The sequence below is a fragment of the Sebastes umbrosus genome, chromosome 12, assembly GCF_015220745.1.
Source record: "Sebastes umbrosus isolate fSebUmb1 chromosome 12, fSebUmb1.pri, whole genome shotgun sequence".
In the NCBI taxonomy this organism is placed as follows: domain Eukaryota; kingdom Metazoa; phylum Chordata; class Actinopteri; order Perciformes; family Sebastidae; genus Sebastes; species Sebastes umbrosus.
The window spans coordinates 16,256,268-16,279,273 of record NC_051280.1 but is presented as its reverse complement, the minus strand read 5'-3'; the positions used below and the strand labels follow the sequence as shown (position 1 = coordinate 16,279,273).

The 23,006-nt window shown below is 38.4% G+C and overlaps 2 protein-coding genes across 9 annotated transcripts in view; one reads left to right on the top strand and one right to left on the bottom strand.

Moving 5' to 3' along the window:
• The window catches only part of LOC119498243 (phosphatase and actin regulator 1-like), a 61,319-nt gene that overhangs the window by 12,305 nt on the left and 26,008 nt on the right, over window positions 1-23,006 (top strand). For 2 of the 7 annotated variants that reach the window (XM_037786912.1, XM_037786911.1), the window contains exons 1-2: window positions 15,585-15,876; window positions 20,817-20,981. In XM_037786912.1, the coding sequence (XP_037642840.1) occupies window positions 15,585-15,876; window positions 20,817-20,981 (457 nt within the window). Of the gene's footprint in view, window positions 1-15,172; window positions 15,877-20,816; window positions 20,982-23,006 lie in introns of those variants that run through there. The other 5 variants (XM_037786913.1, XM_037786915.1, XM_037786914.1 and 2 more) reach the window with 4 other exon arrangements.
• On the bottom strand, window positions 195-7,795 carry LOC119498242 (zinc finger protein 585A-like). 2 transcript variants are annotated; one of them, XM_037786907.1, is made up of 7 exons: window positions 7,647-7,795; window positions 7,223-7,422; window positions 5,691-5,792; window positions 5,534-5,614; window positions 5,186-5,296; window positions 4,818-4,941; window positions 195-4,178 (listed from the first exon to the last, which is right to left on the bottom strand). In XM_037786907.1, the coding sequence occupies exons 1-7, from the start codon at window positions 7,669-7,671 to the stop codon at window positions 1,993-1,995; spliced, it is 2,829 nt and encodes a 942-aa protein (XP_037642835.1). In that variant the 5' UTR covers window positions 7,672-7,795; the 3' UTR covers window positions 195-1,992. The 2 variants fall into 2 exon arrangements, with proteins under 2 accessions (XP_037642835.1, XP_037642836.1); XM_037786908.1 differs by having other exon boundaries at window positions 5,186-5,215.

Sequence of the window (23,006 nt, the reverse complement as noted above, 5' to 3'; positions counted from 1 at the left end):
CCGAGACAGCCAGAATGTCCCAGAGGAGAGGCACAGCCTGCCTACCAGTATGCGTTACAGAGCAGCCCGCTGAAGATTGCTTTCATTTCCTGGGATTTCTTCTGTTTGTGATTTTGTGAGCATATAACCAACCCTTACGAGCCCAAAAAAAATGTGCTTTCAAAAGACTCGAAATAGAAAAGTATACAGTGTTCCCTTTTTCCTTATTGCATTTTATTTCATTAAACAGGACTAACACAAACGTCCTTGCATCCGTACTGTGTGTTATTACAGAGATGTTAATTTTCCTCCACCCTAAAAGAGCTTCTGTCTGTCACCCTCTATCACACTGTTTCTTAATTAGCAGGCGAAGTAGAAAAACAGACAAAATGGAAAATCCCAAAGTGTGGGTTCCTCTGCAGAGACAGAGCTCAGCATAGAACAAATGAAAGGGACAACAAAAGGTCAACAGATCTAATGAAAGATTTAGCGTTTGTCGCATCTTTATCCTCTCAAACTTACAGAAGATTACACTCATGTGAAAATCAAAATGTGCTGTAGTCCAAAAGTCATTTTCATTTTGACAGCTGGACATGTTTTTCATAGAAAATGTGTTGCGTGTCATGGGATGTAGCCTGTGAAAGAACTGTTTAGAAGAATTAATCAATTTATAGATACTGCACATAAGATACAGTCTGGCTGGTGAAAGTGAGGCAGTCCCTGGAGCTCCACTGCTCTCTGGTGGAGCAATGCTTCCTCTGCAACAGTAAGTTCAATCTGTACATATTCACTAGTGATGAAACGATTTATCAGATAATTGATTGTTTTTTGTAATTTTTAGTAATTGATTAATCACCTAAGTCATTTATCAAGCAAAAATGACATTTATATCATTGTAAATTAAAAACATAACACAAGTAATGTCAAGATGTTATCTCGAGCGCTGGGGGACATTTTCATGGCCATTTTTCACAGTTTTCTGGCATTTTATGGCATGTTTCCAATCGTCAGTATTTCATGATTTTGTCCAACAGATTATATGTGAATGCATCAGTAATGCTGTGCAATAAAATTACGATAATGAAAATAAAAATGTAATAATACAGCACTCTTAATGGGGCCATTGGAGTGCTGGGAGACTTCTGCACTTCTGTGAACATTAAAATGAAGAACTTTTCAAATGTAATGGAATATTTTTTACATTGCGGTTTACTTAAATAAATTATATGTGGCTTTGATTTAGCTTATAGCTGCTTCGGGCATCCGCAAAGTTCATATGCAGCCTGAAATTTCAATGGAAAAACATTTCACTTTTAACTTAAATTAACTTTGTCGTGCTTAGAACCTATTTCAAAAAGTTGAATTTCTTCAATCATATTATTGGCAGCACTGTTACTCCCATGTGGGGCTGCAACAAATGATTATTTCCTTTATCAAATAATTTGATGATCAACTAAACGGTTGATCGTTTGATCTATAAACACCAGAAAATAATGAAAAATGTTTCTCACTATTTTTCCAGAGCCCAAGGTGACGTCTTCGGAGTGTTTGCTTTGTCTGACCAACAGTCCAAAGATATTCAATTTACAATGATAAAAAAACAATAAAGAGCAGCTGTTTGTCCCACACGATGCATTTTTGCCTTAGAAATGACTTTAATTACCAATTACCAAAACAGTTGCCTGTTCATTTTCTGTTGACAAATCGTTTCAGCTCCAGCGCTGTGTATGCAAAGGCTTTGTAGACATCAGCACATTTTACAAAAGACTCAATTTTATTCTCTGTGAATGAAAAATCATTTGCTATATCAGACTAAATGTAGTTTATTCATTTGTAGCTGTATTATAAAATGTATGTACCCTATGTACAGCTGACCCAAATGCTTCGAAGAAATGGAGATGGAGACGGATAGACAGAAGAACATGGCAGCCGGTAGAATGGCATATGTAGTGTAGTATGGCATATGAATCATGAGCCGTGTTAATACAGTCCAAGTCCACAAACAGCATCAAGTTACAGACACGCCTTTTCTCTGTGTTCCCTAAGGCGAGATTTCCTCGTGAACGTCTTGTCACACCTTGGGCACGTGAACGGCCGCTCCCCCGTGTGAACCATCATGTGTTTCTTCAGCTCGTTGTTTAATCGGAAGGCTTTGCTGCAAACCTCGCACGCGAATGGACGCAGCCTGATGTGTTTGGCTCTCCGGTGAGCCACCAAATGGGATCCCCTCTTGTAACACGCGCCGCAGTCCTCGCACTTGAACGGCCGGTCCTCCGTGTGCTGAACCATGTGAAGCTTGAGCTGGGCGGCGCTCGGCCAGCCTTTCCCGCACGTGTCGCAGAGGTACGGCTCTTGCCCCGTGTGTTTATACAGATGCCACTTAAGGTATGTTTTTTGATAGAACTTCTTCCCGCAGACGGGGCACGGGTAACCGCCCGTGTGCCTCACCATGTGCGCTCTCAGGCAGTCTTTAGTGCTGAACTGTTTCCCGCAGTAGGAACAAACGCTGGGTTGCCGTTCTCTGTGCTTGCTCTGGTGCAGAATCAGATAAGCGAGAGATGTGAAGCTTTTCCCGCACGTTTCACAGATGCGCGGGGTCACACTTGCGCTGTGTACTTTTTCATGATCATTTAGTAGTCTTGGCTTTGTGTAGCATTTCTTGCAGGCGGCGCACTGGTACAACCTTTTGTTTTTCTGGTGTCGAACCAGTTCGCACAACCTCACAAATGTCCTCTTACACAAAGGACACGGGTACGAGCCTCTGACTTTATGCGACTTGAAATAATGTCTTCTCATGAGGACAAGATCTGAAAAGTTCTTCTCACACATGGTACACTTGATGCTGCGAGGTTTAGTCTGGGAACCATCTGCGTGGTCGGTTTCACTTTCCTTCGTTTCAGAACTCGCGTTAGGGTTGGTGTTGTCGGATGATCGGAAATTGCAAGCATTGATAACGAAGTGGTTTGCGTTTGTTCGCTTTTTCCTTCGAGGAGCCGTTTTGGAACATTTGCTCTGGTGCTTCTCAAAACTCTTGTAGTATTTAAAACCCTGGCCACACTCCTGACATGTCAGAGGCAAATTCGCCTGCGAGTTGGCGGATGCGTCTGGGATTGTTGGGATCCGAGTTATAGCACTTGAAACAACAGTACTCTGCTGATTCCTTTTACTCGAGGAATTGTCCTGCGAATGTTGGTTTGAAACTCTGCATTTACCTTCCTGGTGCGTCTCGCAGTCTTCGTAGCTGTCGAAGTCTTTCCCACAATAAGAACAGAGGTGAGGACTCTGTTCGGTGTGGCATCTCGTGTGCCTCGTCAAGTCAGCGGAACAAGAAAATATTTCCCCACATATGGAGCATTGTTTGACGCGACTGCTTCTTTTACACGTTTGCTCTTGCGGTGAGTCAGAAGATATTGATTCCTGGGGTACAACGGTTTCAGTTTCAGTTTCACTAAGGAAAGACTCTTTGGACTTATTAACAGGGTTTGGTGTGGAGAGATGAGATAAGCTTGTGGAACACCGTGGGTCCGTCTCGGCTTGTCGTTGTCTGACCACACAAGTCCTCTGGTGTTTGTCAAAGTTCTTTGGGTAAGTGAAAACCTTGCCACAGACTTGACAAACCAGACTAGAGTCGTCATTAGACTGCTCAACGTTTGGTGGGCTATGTGTCGTGGCACTTGCCAATGATGAAAGCTCATTTTCACTTCTAGATGTGTGATTCTCTACACAAGTCTTTGGTTTAGGGTGTAAATTTATCCTCTCAAAAAAGCTACTTTGGCTTGCAGAGTTGGACTGACTCATTGTGTTTGTACTGTGGGTAATCTTGTGTTTCTTTAGTTTGCTAGGGGAACCAAAATCTTGGCCACAAAGAAGACACTTGAAGGTTTTTGAGTTCGTCCTACTGCCAGTTTTCAAATGGTGGAAAGATTTTTTGTCCGTGTCGTCAACATCATTAGATCCACTTTCATCAAAAGGTAGGAGTATCACCTCAACAGAGGCTCCTTGGTCTTCAGTCACATCATCAACATGCTGCTGTCCCTTTCTTTCTACGCTCCTCAACGATTCTGAATTTATCTCCTTACAGTTTTCTTCTTTCACCTTTTTTGACTCACTGCCAAGTGCGTCTCCTTCGTCATCGTCCACATTTGGTAGGTGATAGGACAGGCTGGACAAGATGCAATCATCACCGGAGGATGACAAAGCTAGAACAAAAATGAAACAAACAAAACACAAATTATTTTCAGTCACAGAAAGAAACAACCGTGTCTCCTAGAAAATTATGTTCCCATACAACTAAACTGCATTTTTCAATTACGTATCAAGGGAAACGTATTTCCTCCTGCATTACGGTCACGCTTTTAAACTGTTTTAAACACATGGTTTAAATAATTGTAAATTGAAAAAACAAAACACAACAAAACTACTTGGTTAGGTTTAGAAAATAACATCATGGATTGGCTTAAAATTACTATGTTTGTTACATTATTTAATCTACGGACATAAATTGAAATAAGTGAACATTGTCTTTAGTTTCACACGGGACACACACAGCAGCCTCCTGGGTGAAAGTCCTGTGTTTGTTTGACCCGTCCACCACCCCAGTGTTCTCCCTACTTTGACTTATGCAGTCTATCATTACAAACGTATTTATGATATGTCAAAACAGATGTAATCCACAACAAAATACGTTTCCCTCAAAACGTAATTCACAACGCAGTTTCGTTGTATGGGAACGTAATTTTTAGGAGACTGGGTTGGAGAGAAAACAGTAACAGAAAAAAACAGAAGGAGCATTAATAATACAGAAGACTATTAGGAATTGTGTGAAAATACTACTGTACCTGTTGGCAGTTTGTGGCCGTGATGTTTGTGATGCTGAATGAGTGTATTCAGAGGCTCAGGTTGATTCATGAAGTCGACACACTCTTTCAAGATAGACGGGGAGAGACTGAGCCAGAGGGAAGTCTTGAAATGGAACAGAACAGTTCAAATCAATTTCAGATATTGTTCTTTTCAAACTCCATCCTTGCATTTCAGTGATGTTCTCATGTTAATGTCCTTGTTATTGTCACAACGTCCCTCAAATTAACACATATTATAATAATATGTACTAGGTGCAGTTGCATACCTAAAACTGTTATAAATATTAAATATCTAGAGTTTTTTTTTGCTTTATTTGTCCCAGGATTACTATTATTCAGGTACCTACTTGTTCAAGGTTTGGAACAGGGAGCAGCTTCTGCAGATTGAAGAGGAATTTTCTCATTAGAGCCTGTAGGGCTGAGTCATATTCAGGGCCGAACACTGTTGGGCAGATTTTCTAAAGAGTAAAGAGAAAATGATTCATTGCATTTCACAAAATACTGGAAGGGCCCTTTGATACCACTACAGATCTTGAGAGTTACATTAAGGCAATCATCAAGACATTTAACCAACCTGAAAAAAAATAATCAAACACCATGTAATGATAGGAACTGAGAAATTAACTTTTTTAATTAGTTTTTAGCATTTTTTTCTCACAGGACATAATCTTGATAATTAAAAGATAGCAACTCACCTGATAAAAGATGTCCCTCTGGCACTGATCCTCCACTAGAGTGTGAACAAGCTTCAGGAAGTTTGTCACTGATGCTTTAACCTTAAAAAAGCAAATAAAAAAGTACATAAGAAAATGCAAATGACACAATTTGGTGATTTAAAACAAGAGCACCCACCTCTTTATCCTGGTTTGTGATATAGGTGTTTATTCTGCTCAGATGAGGCTGGACGACCTGTGGGCTGGCAAAATCATTGCTGCGACACAACTCTAGCACCACCTGTTGGCACATCAAGAGACAAAACAATTCAGTGAAGGCTTTATTTTTCAGTCCCATGTGGAGGAGGTGTGACCCTGAGTGACCCATCATCTGAAAACTATCACCAATAGTACCATATAAAAGAATGGGATGTATGAGCATAAGATGAGCATGGTGAAGTCAAGTGTTATGTGCATAATAACACTGCACATACATAAAAAATTACCCTGAGATCAACAATCCCATGTCTTTTGTCTATCAAGGCTTTACTAAGCAGGTTATCTTGTGGTTTTAAGTAGCAATGGTCTTCATTACAAGTAAAAGTACTATCTGCCGTATTTTATAAAATGATTTTAGGTTTTATATTTATGCAGAGTAACAAGTAACTGTAGCTGTCAAAAACATTTAGTGGAGTAAAAAAGTACAGTTTTTCTCTTTAAAATGTAGGTGTAGAAGTGTAAAGTTACAGAACAAAACAAATACTCAAAGTACCTCAAAATTGTACAAGTACTGTACTTGAGTTACTGCACTAAGTTACATTCCACCACTGCAGAAAAGTGTCTCATCTCTATTGCATATTGGTAGATAGCAGATGACAAGTTAGTTGCAGCATTACAGAATTATTATTATCAGTGGTGGAAGAAGTATTCAGATATTTTAAATTAGTAATTTAATTATTATTGATTTTTATTAGAAATAATATTTATACATTATACATATATATATATATATCATTTATAAATAATATTTCTAATAAAAATAATAAATATATATATATAAAACTTGAACTTCATTCAGAAATTTTGTCCTGAAAATTGGTGCTGCTGACCTATTTGAGTTATACTGAATTTTAAGCTTTGTTTAACTTTAATATAATATTTAACTATTTTTTAAGGTCTTATAGATAACATTTTATGTAGACAAATATTTTTAAAAAAATAATACATCCACAGAGCCTTTAGAAAGGTGCGGAATAAAAGTATGATTATTCCTGAAAAACAAAAATTATTGTGAATTATTATTAATTTTACACTGTGGTATATATATATATATATATATATATATATATACCACAGTGTAAAAATACTATGTTACAAGTAAAAGTAATGCATTCAAATCCTTCCTCAAGTAAGTACAGAAGTATTAGCATCAGAATTATGCAGAATGGCCCATTTCAGAATAATGTTTATTATATTGATGCATTTATGTGTTCATCACTTTAATGTTGCAGCTGGTAAACGTGGAGCTGATTTTGATTACTGTATATACTGCTGTGAAGCTGAATTTATAACAATATCTCATAATTTATTAGTTGATTCATATATGTTTTTTTATTAATAATCTACACCTGCAAAGTAACTATAGCTGTCAAGTGAATGTAGTGGAGCAGAAGTATAAAGTAGCATAAAATGTAAATACTAAAGGAAAGTACTGCTTATTCTGATTCTCACCTTTGCACGTAAACCCATCACTAGTTGGACTCTCTCTGTGTAGGTGAGCAGTTCAGGGACCGTTTCCAGCACGGTAGAAACGAACTCCTCCAGCAGCCCGTAGTACATCACAGCTCCTTGCTTCACTATCTCCCACAGAGCCGCAGACACAAGCTGCAGAGGGGGGACGATGAGACGGAGAGAGGAGAGGGGAAGGAAACCTATAAGGAAAACACATGTTAAAAACTATAAGGTGACATCATTGTAGATGTTGACATCACTAGGAGTGAAAAAAAAACACACATTTAGTGCAGCACTAAAATGCCGCACTGTTTCCGTCAACATCAGTTCCGTAAAACGTCACTTTCTAACGCTATCTTTATACCAAACGTCACCGTTAGCGACTGAATTGAGGTTAAGGTTTAGTTGAGTGATAAACACTCACCAATGTCCGTTAATATCTTGCTCATTTTGGCGTTATTGACATCATTATTTCAGCTGTGAAGATGGCTGTTTGCTAACATCGAAGACGTAAGAAAAACGTCATCCCATCCGATTTCTCTCTGCGATACGCATTACGTCATTACGTAGGTACGTGCATTCAGAGGCTATTTCAGTAGTATATTCAGTAGTTGTTTACATCCTGCAGGCTCTGGGATTTGGGGATTAAATCTAATTTGTCAGCCAGCACTATTAATGTCTGTTGATGGAGGAAGTATTCAGACTAATTTACTTAATTAAAAGTAGTAATATCACATTGTAAAAGTACTCCATTACAAAGTAAAAGCATTTAAAGGAGAGAAGTTTTATCAGCAAAGTGTACTTTAAGTATCAAAACTAAAAATGACTCATAATGCAGAATGTGTTACAGTACATATTATATTACTGGATCTTTATTGCTGATGCATTAACATAAGTGGTACTTGCATGTTAGATAGATAGATAGATAGATAGATAGATAGTATTTTTATTGATCCCGAGGGAAATTCAAGTTTCCAGCATCACAGTTCCATAGTGCAAAACATGTTAGTAAAAAGGCATTAAAAAAATTAGTAGTGCAAAGTACAAAGTACAAAAATATATACCAGATATAAAATTACAAGGAGATGAAGAAAACTGTTAAAACTGAATATAGTGCAGCTGTGATACACAACTATTAAAAAAGTGAATATAGTGCAGAAGAGACTGTTAAAAATGAGTATAGTGCAGGGTAACTTCAGTAGCTTGGTCTATGAAAGTGCAGTGATAGAGGTATTCTGGCATTAAGAAAGCATAAAAGCCATTTGTTTATAAAAACACATTCAATATTTTTTATGAAAGAGGCACATAAGCAGTGGAAAAGTAAGGATTTACTATGTGTTTAGGATTTGTTTAGGGTGCTATGAAATAATTTGAAAACAAATTACCAAATTATCCCACTAGATGGTGGCATTGTAACACGGGATAACCTTGGAGTGGCTTCCTTCAACTGGCAATGCAACAACAATCCCATATTTTGTGTTATTTTGGGGATTTTTTGGGGGGGCATGAGTTGCACTCATAACATGAATACCGTGCAAAATAAATGACAGCTGCTTATGATATAATAAAAGTTGATTTTTTGCCCTATGCTGTCAACTTTTTAAACAGTTTATTACATGCTGGTGATTACATTATGGTTTTATTGGCATTTTGTATTTATTTATTTTTTATAAAACCAAATTATTACATGCACACTTTTGTTCAATTCAGCTCAGTCAATTGTCTTACCTTACCTTCTTATTTAAATGAAAAAATAGTAGAAATATACACATGTGGATATGTCTTTATATGCACATGTGAATATACTGTATATATATATATGTTTACTTTTGTAATAGATTATTGGTGGTTCTAATTGTAACAACAAACCAACTCCCTTTGTTTTCAAACATGATTAATTAACCATTGTTTCTACATTTACTTTTGTTTATTTTATTTTTAATTATTATTTACTACTTTTTATTATTATTATTATTATTATTATTAATATTATTATTATTATTACTATTACTATTATCATAATTATTATTACTGTTTTAATCGTTTAATCGTTCAATTATTTGTTGTTATTTTCTCCATTTTGTTTAGTTTTTGGGTGTCCAGGGAGAGTGGAGGGTTGTGTGTTTGTTGGAACGTGTGTAACTTTGTTGAAAAACGTATAAATAAAGTTTAAAAAAAAAATAGTAGGAATATACCTGCACAGTTTTACCTATTTCAAGATTTTTAGAAACAGTACGAGATATTGTCTATATTACCAAAATGCCCCACAAAACATGTTGGTACTGGTTGTTATTTATTAGACAACAAGTGACATCATCAAACCACAATAAGTATTCACTTATTATTAGGAAATCAAAAGACTTCAACAGCTTCTTGAGTTCCATTGTGACAGTTTTCAGTCACAACGACTGCTCCTTATAAGGTACATGTCACACAAAATATCAAAACCACTTCATATGTTGTGTTATCGCCTTGGCATTCAAAACTTGTCAATTTATGCATCAGTAGAGAAAACATACAGAGACAGAGCAAGACAGACAGCAGGAGAGAGGAGGGAAAAAACAGTCAGGGGTGAATTATAACAGAGATGCAAAGCGAGCAGTCATCTGTTTACAGTTTTTGGGAACTGTAGTCGCAAGCATCTTACCACGATCCCTGACAGTCTCTGACAATACGAACATTTCTGTTGGCTTCAGTGGCAGAATTATATTCACAGTGACTATTAATGTCAAGAGGGGAAGGTGTTGACGTGCACAACTGTTTCTAAAAACAAGTGGATACATTTCAGTTGACGTTTGTCTATTTCTTGCTGTGTGTTTGTGTTCCTGAAGTGTTGCAGTCTGTTGACTTCACATAATCATGTCACTTTTGATTAATGCTGAAGGAGCCACAAAAAATGCATAATAATAAATCTCCTTATAGATTATAATTGCATGACTCACATTCAAGTAAGAAAAGTGTAAAAGGCGAGGCTCCGCACGTTTACCATCTTAATAATTCTCTTTCAGATTGTGTCAAGGAAATGTGGTACTGTTTTTGTGTGTGTGTACGACAGATAATAATGCAGAGAGAGAATGACAGATGGGAAGAGACAGAGAGATGCAGGGAGAACAGGAACAGCAGATTTGTAGTGACAGGCTGCTCAGTCGGAAGTTGTACGATTGTTTTGCCTAAAACCTGCACATCCACATCCATGCATGGAAACTAGTTTGAACCAGGATCCAATAAAAAAACAGCAATGTTAACTCACTTTCAATTAAAATGTCACACATTTTACTTTTAATTCTAATAGTAGAAACCCAAACACGCATTCCCTGCTTTTCAGTGGTTTATAAGAAGCAACATTCACTGAGGCTTCATGGAAACAACACTGTGAGCCAAGTAGCCATCAGATGTGAGTCAGAGAGGATTGGCAAACACTTCTTAGCAGCTTTGGGTGAGCTTACTGTGTCAGTTTAAGTTTATTGTGACAGTTTGTGACTCGTGTCAGGTACGTTGTCAACCACAGGAACATATACTTGAAGACCAGCTCTGATCCCAGGATCTTATGCTGAATTAGTCAAAGTGTGGATGGAAGCACCTCTGAAACAAACTTAAAACAACCACACAACACACAAACGCTCCAGTGGATCTAATCAAATGATTTTTTTCTGAGGCAGGTATGCCCTGTAAGCTATTTGCAAATTGTATCTAACCGGGTCTGACCACAAGTCAATTAATTCTTGTACTTAAAGGTGCTATTGATAACATTCAGTAACTTGACGTCGCATTCTCCCTCCCCTGTTCCATTGCATTTACTTCATAACAAGTCGTTGCCAGGCACTTATCGTCAATCTCAGCTATTTATCCGTAATTTCCACACTAACTTACGACCCAGAGATACCACATGATACCAACGTTGTTATACTATTGTCTCACAAGCCTTATTAGAAGTGAGAACCAAAGGTCAGATATCTTCCACAGAGATAAACAAAACATTCATTTTGGACCCACCAATTTTTTTTAAATGATTAATTCACAATAATATTTGTTTTTCAGGAATAATCATACTTTTATTCCGCACCTTTCTAAAGGCTCTGTGGATGTATTGTTTTTTTTTTTTAAATATTCGTCTACATAAAATGTTATCTATAAGACCTTAAAAAATAGTTAAATATTATATTAAAGTTAAACAAAGCTTAAAATTCAGTATAAATCCAAATAGGTCAACAGCACCAATTTTCAGGACAACATTTCTGAATGTAGCTGAAGTTTTTTTTATATATATATATACATATATATGTATATATATATTGCATAATGTCACATATATACGAATATATATGTCCCACCTCAACAAAAATACTAACATAATAACATAATTTTAACTCCCCTCCATGGGCAGCAGGGGTCACAACAATCTACGGGAAATAGCATAAATAAAAAGTTAAAGTTACAAAATAAAAACAAAGGTAAATATATAAGTAGAATAACAGGGTCATACTAATTATTAAAAAAGTGCAATATAATGAGCTAAGCATCATAAGTCTTGAATCAGTTCTCCACACCATTTGACCCGTATATAGTGAGACAGATAATGACAGTACAAAGAATAAACACATTTCAAAGTAAAAGAAAAACTATTTTTGAAGTTATAGATTATGCATGTTCACCCCTTCTTCTCGTATGAATTAGCCCAAGTGATATGCTGTAGCACTGCCTGACACGGTAGTTACGTAACCAAATGCCACCATTCTCCCTCGCAGCCAACAAATGACCTGTCTTGGAGCTTTAATTATCTGATTCTCGTAAGAGGGAAATTGAGGCCGAAGTGGCCTCGAGCTTACCGGGATGTAGGCCTGTATAGGTCAACATACTTTTGAGGTCAATGCCAGCGTTGAGCCTTAAGTACATTTTAAGATAATCCAAGTACTATCTATAGGCAGAATGATGTGCACTGATGGGAGTAAACACAAAGGATATCACTGTCCTTGTTTATGAAACTAGCAGTGCAGTAAGACAGTAACATCTGTTTCTTGAGTTTTTAAAGCCTCGTATTATCTACCGTGTGCATGGCAAAGACTTTCGCTCCTTTAACCTCTGAATCTTTGTTGCTAAATGTTTTTCAGACACAAATATACTGTAGCTCTTTCTTGCCAGTTTCCTAAACTTTACATGAATGCAAGAGAGTCAAACTTTGCAGCGAAAAGATGCAACTGAGGGCAGCGTCTGCGTTGCACCGTGGTGGTGGTTGGAGTAAATCATGTGTCCCTCATTTCAAGAGAGCTTTGATGTGACTGGAATAAGCTGCAGCCCACTGAAGGAACATCATAGATTCCCTCCTCCCCCCAGTCCACTACCATTAAAACGTGATTGGAAATGCCGTGAGGTCCGTTATCTTTTCTCCATGATTAACGCCTCATTAACTGGCCATTAATGTTATCAATTACCAACCAAATGTGCTCAGTAACTTCAGGGATATCAGCCAAGTTGCTGTTTGGAATTAGTGATGTAAAGAAGGAATATTTAATGCTTTGCTGTGTTACTTTAGTTTGAGGCTCTTTCATTTGAAGTATTGAGCTGTCGGATCACTGATTACGGTCCCTTTGCTGTGTTTCTTTTTTTTTGATTTTTCATTCTCCAAGGTCTTGTCTGTTATTATTAGATAGATGTTGTCATTTGCATTTACCTCTGTTGCCCCTTGCACTTAAAACAAACTTTCTAAATCTCACTTAATCTTTTGGCCTTTGTAATCAATGTTGCATCAGTGAGAGGGGTGTGCTTGTATTTCACACACAAGTAAATAGTGTGTGATTTAATTTTAACAACAACAAAAAAACTGTTTTAACAACAGATACAAGAGGAACCTAATTCTAACAATAGTAGACCTCAGTATGTTTTCATCACAGTAGACCATTTTAATCAAGTGTCTTGAGCTGACTGGTATCACTGACATGGTAACATATAGTTCATTTCCTTCCTTTCAGACAGACCTGTCTAAGGAAAACAGTAACAGTATCATCAGTATTTTCATCCTCTTATGGACTTGCCAAATTGTCTGATGTTTGTCCGTATTCCCTTTATTGGACTATTTACTTTATGTTTTTATAAACCTATAGACCAGTGATTCCTTTTTCTCTTGAGACCCCTGAAAATAAGGCTATGTCCTCTTGCGCCCCCTCATCACATGTTACAAATTTTGAGGTGGCTTCTTCAACCGAAGGGTGATTTTTCCTTCTCAAATTTTTTTATTTTTAAAAATAACTCATGAATAAAATCATTGATTAGAAATAATAAATAAATAATAATAAACAATTTTATACAGCAGAACTGTTTATATCTTCTGATCCCAAATCTGTTTACTCATGACCCCTCATTCTCATTTATTTTGCAACCCCATGGGGGGACCTGACCCCCATGTTGGGAACCACTGCTCGAGGTTATGGCCGGGTCAGCCAGACTCTCCTCCGGTTTTACCTGAATAAGTTGTACAATTTTACACTAATTTGCAGGAAACAAACAAAAAAAATCAAACATCTAAAACACTAACCTGTTTGGCGCCCCCTAAGATTTATCTTGTGACCCCTTGGGGAGGTCCCGACCCCCAGGTTGTGAACACTGGCTATAGTCTTTCAGATTAGATTACATTAAAGCAGCAGTGGGTAGAATTGGAGCAAATATGATTAAAAAAAGTTATTTCTATAAAACGGTCACTCCTGACAGGAGTGCATGAGACAAGTAATCTGAAAAAAAAAAAATCATATGACCCGGCAGCCATGTTGAGATCAGTTGAGGAAATACCAAGCCCCGCCCACCAGTCGGAGCAAACTTTCTCATTTTACAGCTAAACCATACACTACAAGATGTTTCTGAAAACATTTGAGAAGAGAAAATAGGCATTACAGTAACAGAATATTGATTCATATTTGATCAGCGCTGCCTAGTTTGACCGGTTGATCGGAGTTTGCGAGTGACTGACAGCTGCCTCAGTTGAATGAACAGCCAATAGGAACGCTCTCTCTCTGAAATGACCTGTGATTGGCCAAAGTCTTCCGTCTCGGCTAGATTTTTTAAAGCTTGAAATCAGAGCCATGTGGAGGTGCAGAATTCTTGAATTACAATATGATGAAAGGTTATTATGGAATTTTTTGCCCAATGATGCCAAAAATAGTCTGCCCTACTGAAGCTTTAAGTGTTATTTAACTCTTCTGATTAAATCATAAAACACATCTGTTTTTTGCAAATATTATGCTTATGAAATGTATTACAGAGAGGTGGTTTTTATTTGCTGTTTTTAAATAGAGAAAGGTTCTGCCGTAAATTTGTGAGCCTGGTTTGATAGCTCAGGGCTTATGCCCTTTTCTATCCAGGGAAATCATTGGAGGGAGGAGAGAGGAGATGGAGGAAAAGCCCAGTTGGTGTTGTGGCATCATGGCCCATGCCCGGCCAGTTGACGAGTTTTATATATATATATATATATATATATATAAACAAACTTGAACTACATTCAGAAATTTTGTTTCACTTTAATATAATGTTTAATTATTTTTTAAGGTCTTATAGATAACTTTTTATTTGGACGAATATTTAAAAAAAATAATACATCCACAGAGCCTTTAGAAAAGTGCAGAATAAAAGTATGATTATTCCTGAAAAACTAATATTATTGTGAATTAATTATTTGAATTAATAAGTATTTTTACACTGTGGTATATGTATATGTATATATATATATATACTCCTTTTTTCTTCTATATATATATATACATATATATATATTCCATTTTTTTCTTCCTTTTCCTCACAACAAAATAAAATAAAATGACATATGGATAAAACAAAATGGAGAGAAAAATAAATTAAAGAAAGAGAAAAATAAATAAATAAATAAAAATAATTACATAAATAAACAAACAAAACAAACAAACAAAGAAAACTTAAAAAATGTAATGTGACCATTTGAATCCTATTATATGAGACAACTTTTCCTCTTCCAACACTGGCCTATTAGAGGAGCGCACCTCTGCAGCCAATCACAGCCCTCCTCTGCTCAGCTCCTCTAATCGTGGATTAGCTACAACCGACTGCAGTCTGCAGCTCTGGAGGAGGGAGGGAGAGATACAGCCGCTGCCATTCACTCTCTCTACTCACCATCTATTTTATTATTAGCTCTGGTGGATCTGGCAGCAGCTGAGCTTCTTTTCTCAGCAGCAGCAGCAGCAGCAGCGGGGACTTTTGCATAGGCGCACATTATAGTGATCTCAGGTAAAGGTGTGTGGGAGTCGATGGAAGCTTGTAGGTCAGGTTATAGGACTCAATTGATGGCCCTTTTCATTTAAAAACCCAACACCGTCGCTCCGTTTTCGCGTCCCCCCCCCTCAAGATGTTCAAGACGGCCAACTACCCGACGGTGGATCCGGCGCCCACCATCATGCACGGCTCTTGGTTTGCCACGACGGGCTGCAGAGAAACGCCCGTAGCGGTGCAGAAACCCAAGAAAAAGGCGTTCAGCCTGGTCAAGATAATGTCTCTGAACAGCAACAAGAATAAAGGGCACGGCCAGTATCCGCACCACCAGCACAACAACAACATGCCCTTTACCATCCACTGTCACATTGGGAAGGAGATCAAGCACATTTGCAGCAATTGCAGCCGAGGAAACGACACTCAGGACGGTGAGTAACATGCAGGATTCAGCCCTCTTATATAGTAAGCCCTGCAGTATATATACTGCTATCCAGGATATAGCCTGGTCCTGATGGCCATGCCTCTGGGCTCCATCATTCAGTGCGTCTTCTTGATGATGTGTGATCATATTGTGTTGTGTTTTTAAGTGGGTCAGTGTGGTTTTAACACACAAAGACTGTGATTTGCTGTTACTGTTGTGGAAACTGCCTCTGGACTGGATCAGAACTTCTTGTAGGGTTGAATTGCTACTTGTTGGTTTTTTGCAGCACAACAAAAAAAAAAATGTATTCATATTGTATTATTTGTCTTCAATGTGTCTGTTTTTGACTGTAGATGTCATTAAAAAAATGGCAAAAAACTGTTGCTGTTTTGCAACAAAGCCAGTTCAGTGTCATTACATCATCACTCAGCCATCTTGGTATGCAAACAAGTGTTTTTAATTAAAAAAAAAAAGAAGCAGCCACATCAGTGTGTGTGTGTTACAGTATAGTGGAGAATGTAATGCAATATGGTGAGGATGATGTGTGTCTGATATCATGAAACATTATGAAACCTGCCTTTTTAGAAAAAAAACAAAAAACACCATATTTTTTAATCACCCTCATGGATACTTTTACTGGAAGAGGATTTTCTCCTTTTCCTTTTATTTTGCAGATTGAGCTCCTCTGCCAGGATTTTGTCAAGATTGTGATTAATTACATCAGCGTGCTACTGGAATTGTAGACACTGGTTGTGTGTTTTCAGCTGGGGAAATAGTGCAATAAAAAGAAAGATTGGGTAGTAGGTATTAAACACTGTGCCAATACAGACAGCCCTTTGGGGTAGAGAACATACAGATGGTTCATCTTCGCAAAATGCACAAAAAAAATATCAAAAGCATGCTTCTTTTGTCAATATGATATATATTTCAGCAATGTATAGAGGCCTACAAGAGGTGTTTGATGTTCAGTTTGCAATAGGGCTGCAACTAATGATTCATTTCCATTGTTGATTATTTTCTCGATCAGTTGTTTGGTCTATAAAATGGTGAAAAATGTCGATCAGTGTTTCCCAAAGCCCAAGATGACGTCCTTAAATGTCTTGTTTTGTCAACAACTCAAAGATATTCAGTTTACTATCATAGAGGAGTAAAGAAACCAGAAATATTTTTTTCCCTTAAAAAATAACTCAAACCGATTTTAATAAATTATCAAAATAGTTGCAGATTTATTTAATAGTTGACAATAATTGATTAATTGTCAGATGTCAGAAAAATTCCTCTCAGAATTTCCCAAATGACATCATCAATGTCCAATCCCCAAAAGTATTCTGTTTACGATGATATCAAACAGAGAAAAGCAGCGAATCGTCACATTTGAGAAGCTGGGACCAGAGAGTATTGGATGTTTTTAATTTAACAGATTAATTTTCTGTAAATGGGCTAAACAATTAATCTACTAATCGTTTCAACTCACTCAAGCTTTTTGTTCTCAGATGTGTTCAAACCAACGGCTGCAACTAAGGATTATTTTCATTGTCGATTAATCTGTTGATTATTTTCTTGATTAATCGATTAGTTGTTTGGTCTATAAAATGTCAGATGGTGATGGTGTTTCCCAAAGCCCAAGATGACGTCCTCAAATGTCTTGTTTAGTCCACGATTTAAAGCTATTCAGTTTACTGTCATAGAGGAGTAAAGAAACCAGAAAATATTCACATTTAAGAAGCTGGAATTTTGACTTTTACTACTCAAAACAATTAATCAATCATCAAAATAGTTGTCAATTTAATGTATTATTTGACAACTAATCAATTCATCGTTGCAGCTCTAGTTTGTAAACATTTCTTTCAGTGAAGTTAATAAAAGTGTGTCATCCTAACAGTATATAGAGCTGGTTGGCTGTCGGATGTTACTCAGCTTTGATTTGGTTCTTTGTCTTCCTGTCTTTATCGAGCTTTCGGACCTCTAATGAAGTCATTTGAATCTCTACTGGATTCAATTAGCATTGACTGACTATAGAGCTATTTATAGAGCGGTGTGGTGGTAGGATTGCGAAGATTGTTGGCACTGAGGACTGATTTCCACTGCATTACTGTCACATTATACACCCCCGCTGTCCCATAATGCCCTGGGGGAGGTGACTGGCCCCGCAAAGTGATATGTCCATGTTGGCAAACATCATGAATGTGATGTAATTATTGAAAAGCGAGCCGCCATGGTGCACATTCCCTGACAGCGTGTGTCATGGGTGATGATCTGACGCAATGTGGTGACACCGACAACTCCAGACCCAGCCGTGAAAACGTAGCCCTTTTTTGAAAAATTGTTTCCCCTCTAGTCAGCCAATTGTGTCCATTTACTCTGCGCAGACTTGAACCCGATATGTCTGCTTTCATTGTTGTCCAAGTTTGTCCAAGTTATCGTTGCTCCCACCAGGCCAGTTGTCTTGACGCCTGGCAATGCAAGAAGACTATGCTATCGTTACAAAATGATGATGCAAGTTGAACAAAAATAAAAGCCAGACATGACACATTACTCATCTCAAGCAAAGTTTATTTTTTTTTTTTTTTATACTGTATGGAAATGACTGGCTGCCTGGAAGGCACAGACTGTGAATTCAGACATCTGAAACGTTTGTATGATCCTGTGAGTGCTGTTTTGATTTAGGTGAGAATATTAATGAAGTTGTTTTAGTGAATACTCTGCTGGTCTTCTGTTCTTGCAAGATGGTTGCATTCAGCTGTTTGACTGTCAGGGCATGTTTGCTTCCTTTTATACCGCTTTGGAAAGATGACTTAAAGCTGCAGTCGGTAACTTTGAGGAAATATGATAAAAAGTTACTTTTATAAAACTGTCACTATATCCTGACAGTAGTGCATAAGACGGGTAATCTGAAAAAAAATCATGTTCCTTTGTGTCCTCCCGTGCTTCTTATGGCGTTTGCAAGATTTCACCGTGCCCAAAGGAAAACAACCAATCAGAGCTGAGCTGTCTCTAAAGCAGCTGTCTCAATCACTGCTCGTGAGTTTCTGATCAAACTGTCACACTAGGCAGCGCTGATAAAATATGAATCAATAGTCTGTTACTGTAATGCCTATATTTCTCACCTCAAATGTTTTCAGAAATATCTTGTAGTGTACTGTTTAGCTGTAAAATGAGAAAGTTTGTGACCCGACAGCCATACTCGCCAACCTTAAGACCTTAAAAAAAAGGGAGGACTTCAAAACCAAAGCGGGTGTCTTGGGGTCTTCTCCTAGAAAAATTAGAGTTTCAGAGACTTTGTTTCCTGCATTCTGCTGACTTTAAAAGTGTGAAAATAACAACAGCAACAGCATTTTTATGTTAAACCTTTGATTTTACCTTTAACTCCCAGGAAAGAAAACTGAATAATTCGCCCCTCTGGTGTGAACTTGGCGTGTGAATATCTGGCATAAACTAATATTCATCCGTTTTTATTTATTTTTGCTCCTGCTTGAGTATTTGTTTCTCTTAGCTCTTAGCATTTCTCTCTCCTTCTCTCACTCACTGAAGGTCCTTTCAGACACAACGCGACAACGGCACCACTGCACTCTGAAACCCGTTATTTCCGATGGCTTGCGTCACGCCAGGACGGCTTTTTACCGCGTTAAGCAAAGCCCGACTTTTGGCGCTGCAAGCTGTGGGGGGGCGCAGCTTAAACATGAGCTCGAACCGCGTTGTGTCGTGAGCATGATAGACTGCTCTATTCCGCCGGGAAACGACAGTTGGTGTAGCTCTATTATTGTCCAGGTGGAAACAGTAGGGATTATGCACACTGTTCAGTTCCAGAAACAGGCTGAGATAACAAAAAGGAAACAAAGTGTGACAATTTGTCATAAATCGGGAGAAATGCGGGAGAATTGTGACCCTAGGGGAATGAAAAACAAGAGTCTCGCGGGAAAATCGGGAGGGTTGGCAAGTATGCCGGCAGCCATGTTGAAAACAGTCCAGCCAAAACCAAGCACCGCCCACCAGCTGGAGAAAGCTTTCTCATTTTACAGCTAAACGGTACACTACAAGATGTTTCTGAAAATGTTTGAGTAGAGAAATAGGCATTACAGTAACAGAATATTGATTCACATTTGATCAGCGCTGCCTAGTGTGACAGTTTGATCAGAGTTCGTGAGTTTCGCGAGCAATGATTGATAGCTGCTTAGAGACTCTGATTGGTTGTTTTCCTTTGGGTTTAAGACTTGGAAATGCTATTAGGAGCACCGGAGGACACAGAGGAGCAGTCTCATGCACTACTGTCAGGATATAGTGACAGTTTTATAAAAGTAACTCTTTATCATATTTCCTCAAAGTTACCAACTGCAGCTTTAAATGTGTGTGTTCAGTTAGTTTTGTAGTAAGGAGACAGAAGAGTGGGATAGAAAAACAGTTCTATATCTAAAGGCATATATTCAGTTTTTAGATCTGTTCAGCTGATCTGGTGTTTTGTAAGTCGGGTTGTTTGTTGTCCTGGACTTCAGCATCCTTCAAACATAACATGTCTTCATTTTTTCATTTAATAGTTTGTGTTAGAATAAAAGGCTTTTGATATTACCCAACGGTATGTAAAAGTCTAACGGGTCAGGCTTTGTGAATATTTGATGAGAAGTAGAAAGATTTCCCCTTTTAATGAGGTGCTTATCAGTCTTTTAGTGTGTTTTGGCGAGCTAATGCCAACCGCTCAGTGTGATGATGCAGCCTCAAACTGTTTAGACTCGGAGCGTATCCTTCGTAATGCTATCTGATGTGCAGGTTTGTTTATCCTCATCCAGTTACGAGGGAATTCAGGAGGCCACTTGGCACCGATTCGTACTGCTTGGATCTTTCCAAGCAAAAGTGTCTGCTGCATTCACTCTGCGTGGTTACCAGAATATCACCTCCTCTGCATCCTCACCCAAACTAGACCCTGTTTTTCTTTTTTTCATCATTCTCTTACAGCTGAGGAAGTAGAGAGGCTGGCCGCCATGCGTTCCGACTCCCTGCTCTCCGGCACCCACACGCCACCCATCCGTCGTCGGAGCAAGTTCGCCACTCTGGGACGCCTCCTCAAGCCCTGGAAATGGAGGAAGAAGAAGAGTGAGAAGTTCAAGCAGACCTCTGCTGGTACATGACACATTTCTTCCCTCAATTCTACAGCATGTTTAAAGGGGACATATCATGAAAAACCAACTTTCCAGTGTTTGGATTTGTTGTTTGCAATGTAGCATTATCAGGGAAAATAGTTTTTTGTTGCCTGCAGAAAAACAAGTACAGTCACATTTCATAATTTTGGCATGGACTTGGTACCAAAGCATCGGTTCTCGTGATATCCCTAATTCAGACAGACAGTGTGAGAAAAATGTTTTTTTTTAAAGAAAGTATGTAAACAGGTTCTAGTAGAAACCCAAAATACAAGTATGAACCTGGAAATGAGCATGACATGTCCCCCTTTTGATATAAACACAAAAATACATGCAGGTGCCATGTGTATTAAACAACCATGTTATTTCATGGTTGTTGTGGGAAGAAATTCAGTGTATACCCTTTGGCCAAACGAAAAAAAAAAAAGGTATTACATTTCAGTCTGCAGGGTTATTGAAAAATGCGGCAAATTGATTCAGCAAAAGTGCAGCGTTGGAGTTTGGTGTTTTTGAGGTCTCTTTAGAGTTCCTTTGATCTCGCAGGCCGGTGTTGTCAGGGGGCGAGTGAAGGACATGCTCTCCTCAGATGCGGCTGTATTTAGTTTCCTCGGCTGGTTGACACATCCTGAATTCTACCGTCAGCCTGGTTGGACAGGAGGAGACACTTTGTCAGACTGCATCTTGGTGGGTTGGAAGCAGAGTTCTTGCTTGTGTAAAAAAAGATGAGCAATTGCGCACACACAAAAGGCCCGAATCCGGTCTGAACAGGACGGGATGTTCTGATTTAGTAATAGTATTAAATTAGCAGCTTCCAGGTGTGAAGTTCCTGAATGAATCAGTCTCGCAAGCACAAAACATTTGACTCCTTGGTTGATATTTAACTTTCAGCCAGGATTTGACTGTTACTGTTCCCAGAGTGCTGTTGGGCTGTAGTTTGTGTTTCTGCCCTAACATGGCTCTTCAGCAGTCTCTCTAGACCACGTGGTGTAGACACAAAAGTGCTGACGAAATCTATTTCTGCTTGACTTTTTGACATTTTTACTGTATTTTAATAGAGTGTGTGTACTTGATGAATCACGTAGATGTTTTCTGTTCATTGGTGCAATCATGTATGCTCTGTGATAACAGCATCTCCCCTGCTGTGGTGAAGGACAACAATGAAAAGCTGAGCAACAAAAGGACGTTTTTTTTTCTGTTACAGTGGTGTTAATGCACAGTGGAGTTGAGTGAAAAAGCTCTCTTCATCGCTTTTGTTACCCACTTGTTTTGTGTGCATGATGCCGCTGTCTCCAAATAATTCTTTCGCTACTATTGTTCTATTCAATCCTCTTTGATGGCAGAGTGATGGTGGATTATTATGACCCACCAGCATATCTCACTGGAGCGGCCTCGAAGTGGAATTTCTGCGTCGTTTTCGAGCCGTAGGTGGTTGTGTGCAGTCTTGCACGTAGCTCCGACGCTCGGGCGGGCTTTTTTAGCCGCAGTGAAGCCGCTACAATGGCGCGCACACGCTGTCACATCAATTTCAGCACGAAGCGTGAACCCGACTTTTAAAGCCCCAAACGAGGGATGTGGCCGCACTCGTTCAGCCGGCAGTGGAAGAGTAGAAGTCACACAAGCGTGAGCCAGTGCAGTAAATTCAAATGATGGGAAGTGGCTCAGGGATTTTTTTTCGAACTGCAGTGGTAACTGTTGCACTTAAATGGGGATTTATTTAAGTGCTGCACAAAAAAACACTTTTGTATAAACAATGGCTCAAATGGCTACAGATGTGTAATACGAAGGGGCTGCTAGTAGTGATGAACCGACACTGTAGATTCCTTTAATCCAATTGGGCATCCACAACCCGTTAAAGGGAAAAGATATGAGCCAACAATTATAAAACTTTTTTGCTCGAATGTCCAGTGCACCCTGTTGTTAACTGGCTAAGCATTAGATAATATATTCATTCAGTGGTTTGAGCAGCACTGAATCCAGTGGTATGCATGAATAGCCAACGACAGAGTGA

What these genes read in the sequence shown, in the direction of transcription:
- LOC119498242 (XM_037786907.1), bottom strand. Translation starts at nt 7,671, where the DNA reads ATGAGCAAGATATTAACGGACATTG. An exon ending in CAAGATATTAACGGACATTG is followed by an intron (nt 7,423 to 7,646) that starts GTGAGTGTTTAT and finishes TTTTCCTTATAG; the next exon opens with GTTTCCTTCCCCTCTCCTCT. An exon ending in CGGCCACAAACTGCCAACAG is followed by an intron (nt 4,179 to 4,817) that starts GTACAGTAGTAT and finishes TTTTTGTTCTAG; the next exon opens with CTTTGTCATCCTCCGGTGAT.